The 5,690-nt window shown below is 41.3% G+C and overlaps 1 protein-coding gene across 1 annotated transcript; it reads right to left on the reverse strand.

Annotated features, from left to right (window-relative positions):
- Positions 1 to 556: 556 nt before the first annotated feature.
- On the reverse strand, positions 557 to 4,818 carry LOC114653091 (uncharacterized protein K02A2.6-like). Its single transcript, XM_028803263.1, has 2 exons — positions 4,285 to 4,818; positions 557 to 4,035 (listed from the first exon to the last, which is right to left on the reverse strand). Exons 1-2 carry the CDS (start codon positions 4,816 to 4,818, stop codon positions 862 to 864), a joined length of 3,708 nt encoding a protein of 1,235 aa, XP_028659096.1. The 3' UTR covers positions 557 to 861.
- Between the last annotated feature and the right edge of the window lie 872 nt (positions 4,819 to 5,690).

A 5,690-nucleotide genomic window follows, 5' to 3' on the forward strand; every position in this document is an offset into this window, starting at 1 on the left:
AAGGCAGCAAGGAAATGCATTACAATCTAAGAAGCAAGGCTCAACTGATGTAACAAAATATAAATGTTTCTCATTTATACTCATTTTAACATTAAATGAATTTGGCAGAAACTACTATATCTAAACGGTCTCAGGATCAGGGAAAATTGGGATACATTTCTTCACTAACTCCTGACAGAGCTAAGATTTTTTTTCAATATTCTCATACCCCAAAAAAAAAAAAAAAAAATTCACAGATGGTGATTTTTTTAAATCATTGTCCTTCTTCTTGCACCATAGTGACAGAATACCTCTGGATTTCCTAAATTAATTCTGTTTTGTATTACAAAATCCAAGGGAAAGTATTGAATGAAGAACAGCTATAGCTCAAATACATGACAGATCAGAGATCGTGAAGGGACTATTATTAAGCTCTACTGCATCTTGTACTTTCCTTGGAAACTACATTGTTGTTATATCTATGGACAATAATATTGTACCAATAAAAAGGAAGAAGACAGAGACAGGTTCAAGGTAATAAACTTTAACAGGTCCCTTTTTTAGATTACACGTTGCACAGTCTTATATTTTATGTCACTTCCTTTAAGCTCCCCAATACCCATAATTCCTTATCACTATGGAATCTCCAAAGGTCCAGACTACAATATACTACATATTCCTTCCCGCTTAAAATTGTAAACTCGACTAACATATAACAAACAACATCTGCTATTAAGAACAGGAAAATAAACATGAAACAGAACACATACTGTTATCAATGCAATTACATTCCAACAAAGGAAAGAGGATAAATGACCTCAACATCCTGCTAACATAAGGTATTATTTTGTGCCTTTATCTCCATATACATATAGTTAGTTTTCATAAGTTAAGACGGTCAGGAGGCTTCCTGCTTCTGAGAGGGTTACGTCGTACAGCTGAGGTGTGTTCATCCCCTAAGGCAACCTCAGGTAACCTTGGCACGACAGCATCGGCAGGAATTGAAACAGGAGAGTCAGGTGGTATTCCTGGCTGGCTTTGGATCAACTCACTAAAACTAGGTTCCTCAGACGTTTCTGTGCTACCGGCTTCTTCAACAGGTATAGAGGGTAACAGCTGTTCAACATGTCGTCTCCATGTCTGGTGGTCTCGTGTGCATACCTTATAAGAGACAGGTCCAGTCTTTTGAAGAATGGTTGCTGGTACCCATTTCTCAGTGGTGGAATAGTTACGAGCAAGGACAGCATCTCCACTGAAAAACTCACGATCTTTAGCCCGCTTGGCACGTTGTTTTACTTGATCGTGCTGCTTATCATAAACTCTCATTTGAGTGGTAGCTGGTCTCAACAAATCAAGACGTGTTCTCAGCTGCCTTTTTAGGAACAGATCAGCTGGTGACATACCTGTTGTTGCATGGGGTGTGTTACGATATTTAAGAAGAAAGGTATAAAGACGTTGTTTGAATGGTGCTTCACTTTTGGATGCTTTAAGAGCATGTTTAAGGGTTTGCACCATTCTTTCAGCCAGGCCATTAGTTGAAGGATGATAAGGGCTGGATAGGAGATGTTTAATACCATTACCTTTTAGGAATTCTTCCATTTCTTGGGATACAAAAGAAGGCCCATTATCCGTCACGATCTGCTCTGGCAGTCCAAAACGTGCAAACATCTCTCTTAAGGTTTGGATTGTCTTTTCTGATGTGATGTCGGGCATGACAGTGATCTCAGGCCACTTAGAATGTGCATCCACTGCGACCAGAACCATAACACCCTCTACAGGTCCTGCAAAATCTAAATGAACGCGTTGCCAAGGACTGGCAGGCCATTCCCATGGATGCAATGGTGCTGGACTTGGCATATTTCTGAGGCCTTGACATGATGAACATGAATTTGCCTTTTCCTCAATATCACGATCCAGTCCAGGCCACCAAAAATAACTCCGGGCTAGCTCTTTCATTCGGACTATACCACAGTGTCCAAGATGTAACTCATCCAGAATGGGTTTCCTCAACCTTTGTGGTATAATTACTCGCATGCCCCACATGAGGCATCCTGCTGTCACAGATAGCTCCTTTCCCCGTGAAAGGTAAGGCTGAACATCAGGCAGTGCATTAAGGGTGCTAAGGTCCTGCCCTTTAAGAATGCAGGTGAGTAGTTTTGACAGTGTATAATCACCCTTGGTTTCTTGCTTAATCTGGTGGGCAGTGATAGGTGCATTTTCCACCATCTTAAAGTAAAAAATCTTTTGCCCTTGTTCTCTGGGTTGGTCAGGTAGGGGAAGTCTTGACAAACCATCTGCATTTCCATGTGCCTCCGAACGCCTGTATTTGATCTCATAATTGTGAGCCCCAAGGAGCAATGCCCAGCGCTGCAGTCTGCTTGCTGCCATAGATGGTACACCAGTGTGTGAGCCAAAAATAGACGTGAGAGGTCTGTGGTCTGTTAGCAGGGTAAATTTTCGACCAAAGAGGTAAGTGTGGAATTTTTTTATTCCAAAAATGATGCTTAAAGCCTCTTTTTCAATTTGAGGATATTTTGTTTCAGTTTTACTCAATGTTCTTGACGCAAATGCAATTGGTCGCTCCTCACCTGTTGACATAATATGCGACACCACAGCCCCAACACCGTAAGGGGATGCATCGCAAGCTAACTGAATTGGTAAGGATGGGTCAAAATGTGTTAAAACTCTTTTATCAGCCAGCGCGGCCTTGGTTTTGCTAAATGTCGTTTCACACTCCTGTGACCATTTCCAGGGTCTACTCTCACACAGCAACTCATGGAGTGGTTTCAACAACGTTGCTAGCTGTGGAATGAAACGCCCATAATAGTTCACGAGACCCAAGAATGATCTCAGTTGGCTGACATTGCTTGGAGCAGGGGCATCTACTATTGCCTTCACTTTTGAAGGAGCTGTGTGCAACCCCTCAGAATCAATAACATGTCCTAGGTACTCCACAGACATTTTGAAAAAGTCACATTTCTCCTTGTTTACACGCAGCCCATACTTTTCTAGCCTGCTTAAGGTTTTATCCAGATTGGCCATGTGCTCCTTGTCATCTCGCCCTGTGACCAGGATGTCATCCAGGTAACACTGTACCCCTGGTAATTCACTAAGGATCTGATCCATGGCACGCTGAAATAACGCTGGTGCTGAAGTAATTCCAAAGGGTAAACGACAATAACGGTACAGCCCTTTATGTGTTGTTATGGTGAGGTACTTTTGTGAGTCCTCATCTACATGCATTTGCAAGTATGCTTGGCTGAGGTCTATTTTACTAAATTTGTTTCCCCCAGCTAATCCAGCAAAAATATCTTCAATCACAGGAAGGGGGTATTGCTCAGCTATGAGTACAGGGTTAACTGTTACCTTAAAGTCCCCACATAATCGTACAGATCCATTAGACTTGACCACCGGAACCACAGGTGTGGCCCACTCAGAATGAGAAACAGGGTCTAGGACTCCTAGTTTGACAAGCCGGTCAATGTCCGCCTCCACCTTAGGTCTTAAAGCGTAAGGAACACTCCTTGCCTTTAAAAATCTTGGCTGACAATTTTGTTGCACCCGGAGTGTCACTTTAATCCCTGTTATACTCCCCAGTTCCTCTTGGAATACAGCTTGGTGCTTTCTCAGGACCAAATTCAACTCGGACTGTTCAACAGACACAGCATTCACTTTGGTCCAATCCAACTGTACTTTTTCTAGCCACGATCTGCCCATCAGAGCTGGATAATCACCTTTTACAATATATACAGGCAATTTGGTTCTTTGCCCATTTAGTTCAACCTGAACCTTTGTTTTACCCAACATAGGCACACTCTCCCCAGTGTATGTCTTTATTATGATCTTAGGGTGTTTCAGTGGAAGGTGATTTAATTTTTTCTTAAACAGTTTCTCTGATATTAGGGAGACCGCTGCTCCAGTATCCACCTCCATCGTCACAGGGTGCCCTTCCAGCATGCCAGTAATAGTATATGCTGCTGAGCCTCTTTTTTTATTCAGTGTTTTAATTAGTAGCTCAGCCTCAGAATCAGTCTCACTGTCAGTTTTATTTTCTTTCTGTACCACGTGCAAATTTTTCTTTTTATAAGACCAGGATGCCTTTTTATCTTTCCCTGTTTCCCCCTTGTCTGTGCCTTCCTTTCTCTTTGCTCTACATGCACGCTCCACGTGCCCTTTTTTTTTACAGCTACGGCATATGAGTTCTTTTGCCCAGCAATTCGCTGGATGGTGATCCATCTTTCCACATCTGTAACACTGTTTGGTGACCCCTGTTTGTTTGTTTGAGTCTGCTTGCACTCTGTGTACTCTAGCAGCTGCCCCTAACTGCTGTGCTTCTTTAGCAGCCAGCTCCATAGACACGGCTATCTCAATCGCTTTCTGCAATGTGAGGTTGGCCTCAGTGAGTAACCGCTTCTGAAGGCCCTCACTTCTCAATCCGCACACTAGCCTGTCCCTTAAGGCGTCATCCAAATTAGCACCAAATTCACAATATTCTGTAAGTTTCTTGAGTACCGCTACATATTGAGCAACAGACTCGCCTTCTTCCTGGTTCCGTTTGTGAAATCTAAATCTTTCAGCTATTAATAACGGCTTAGGCGAAAAATGTGAGTCCAGAATCTTTGCAATATCATCAAATGACTTGTCACCGGGTTTTCCTGGCCGTACCAAACTTCTCAGTAGACTAAATGTCTTTGCCCCGATAACGCTAAGAAATGTCGGCACTTTCAAGTCATTGTCAATGGCGTTGGCTTTCACAAAAAACTCAAATCGCTCCGTATAAGTGCCCCATTGCTCAACTGAATCATCGAATGGCCCGAAATGTCCCGTTATCATTGCCATTTTATCCCTTGTGCTTGTCTTCAGTGAATGGCTAAGGAACGTTACCACAGAAATAGAAAAAAAAACTTGCAGCTTTTCTCTTTCCTCTCCAGCGGAAAAAAAAACTTACTTTACACGTTGCGTAGCCATAGCGGTGCACTTTTAAATCCGTCGCATCCTCGTCGCCAGTGTTATATCTATGGACAATAATATTGTACCAATAAAAAGGAAGAAGACGGAGACAGGTTCAAGGTAATAAACTTTAACAGGTCCCTTTTTTAGATTACACGTTGCACAGTCTTATATTTTATGTCACTTCCTTTAAGCTCCCCAATACCCATAATTCCTTATCACTATGGAATCTCCAAAGGTCCAGACTACAATATACTACAATTGTATTTTAAGTGTATGTGCTGATGTTAAACCATGCTGAACTTCTTTAAAGGATTAATTAATTCTGTTACATTTAAATTATTTACCTTGATTTGTGATATTAAGGGATCAAGTTTAATTCTAATGCCCTAACTATTTCCATTTTTACTAACAACTAAAAACTTTTTTTATTTAGCTTAAAGGGAAATTACTCATCTCTTCATAAATACAAGACAGATAAGTAAAGCTGTATGTCATCTGAATTGTGATTTGATATAATCTGGCCTAATGCAAGCATATAGATTGAAAATAACAGTGGGCCCAAATTAGATCCTTATGGTATGTCATATACAAAATCATGGATCTGTGAACCACACTCACCACAACTAACAAAGAATTTTCTACCTGTTAAATAAGACTGAAACCAGTTTAAGACACTGCCAGAGAGGCCCACATATTGGCTAAAGTGATTTATTAACACACTGTGATCAATGGCATGAAATTCTGTACTCAGGTCTAGT

Source organism: Erpetoichthys calabaricus, chromosome 6 (assembly GCF_900747795.2).
Source record: "Erpetoichthys calabaricus chromosome 6, fErpCal1.3, whole genome shotgun sequence".
Classification (NCBI taxonomy): Eukaryota; Metazoa; Chordata; class Cladistia; order Polypteriformes; family Polypteridae; genus Erpetoichthys; species Erpetoichthys calabaricus.

Bases quoted from the DNA above. Each gene is read 5' to 3' on its own strand.
- LOC114653091 (XM_028803263.1), bottom strand. From the start codon at position 4,818: ATGGCAATGATAACGGGACATTTCGGGCCATTCGATGATTCAGTTGAG. The intron at 4,036-4,284 runs GTACACAGAGTG...CACGTGGTACAG, and splicing joins AGTTAGGGGCAGCTGCTAGA to AAAGAAAATAAAACTGACAG.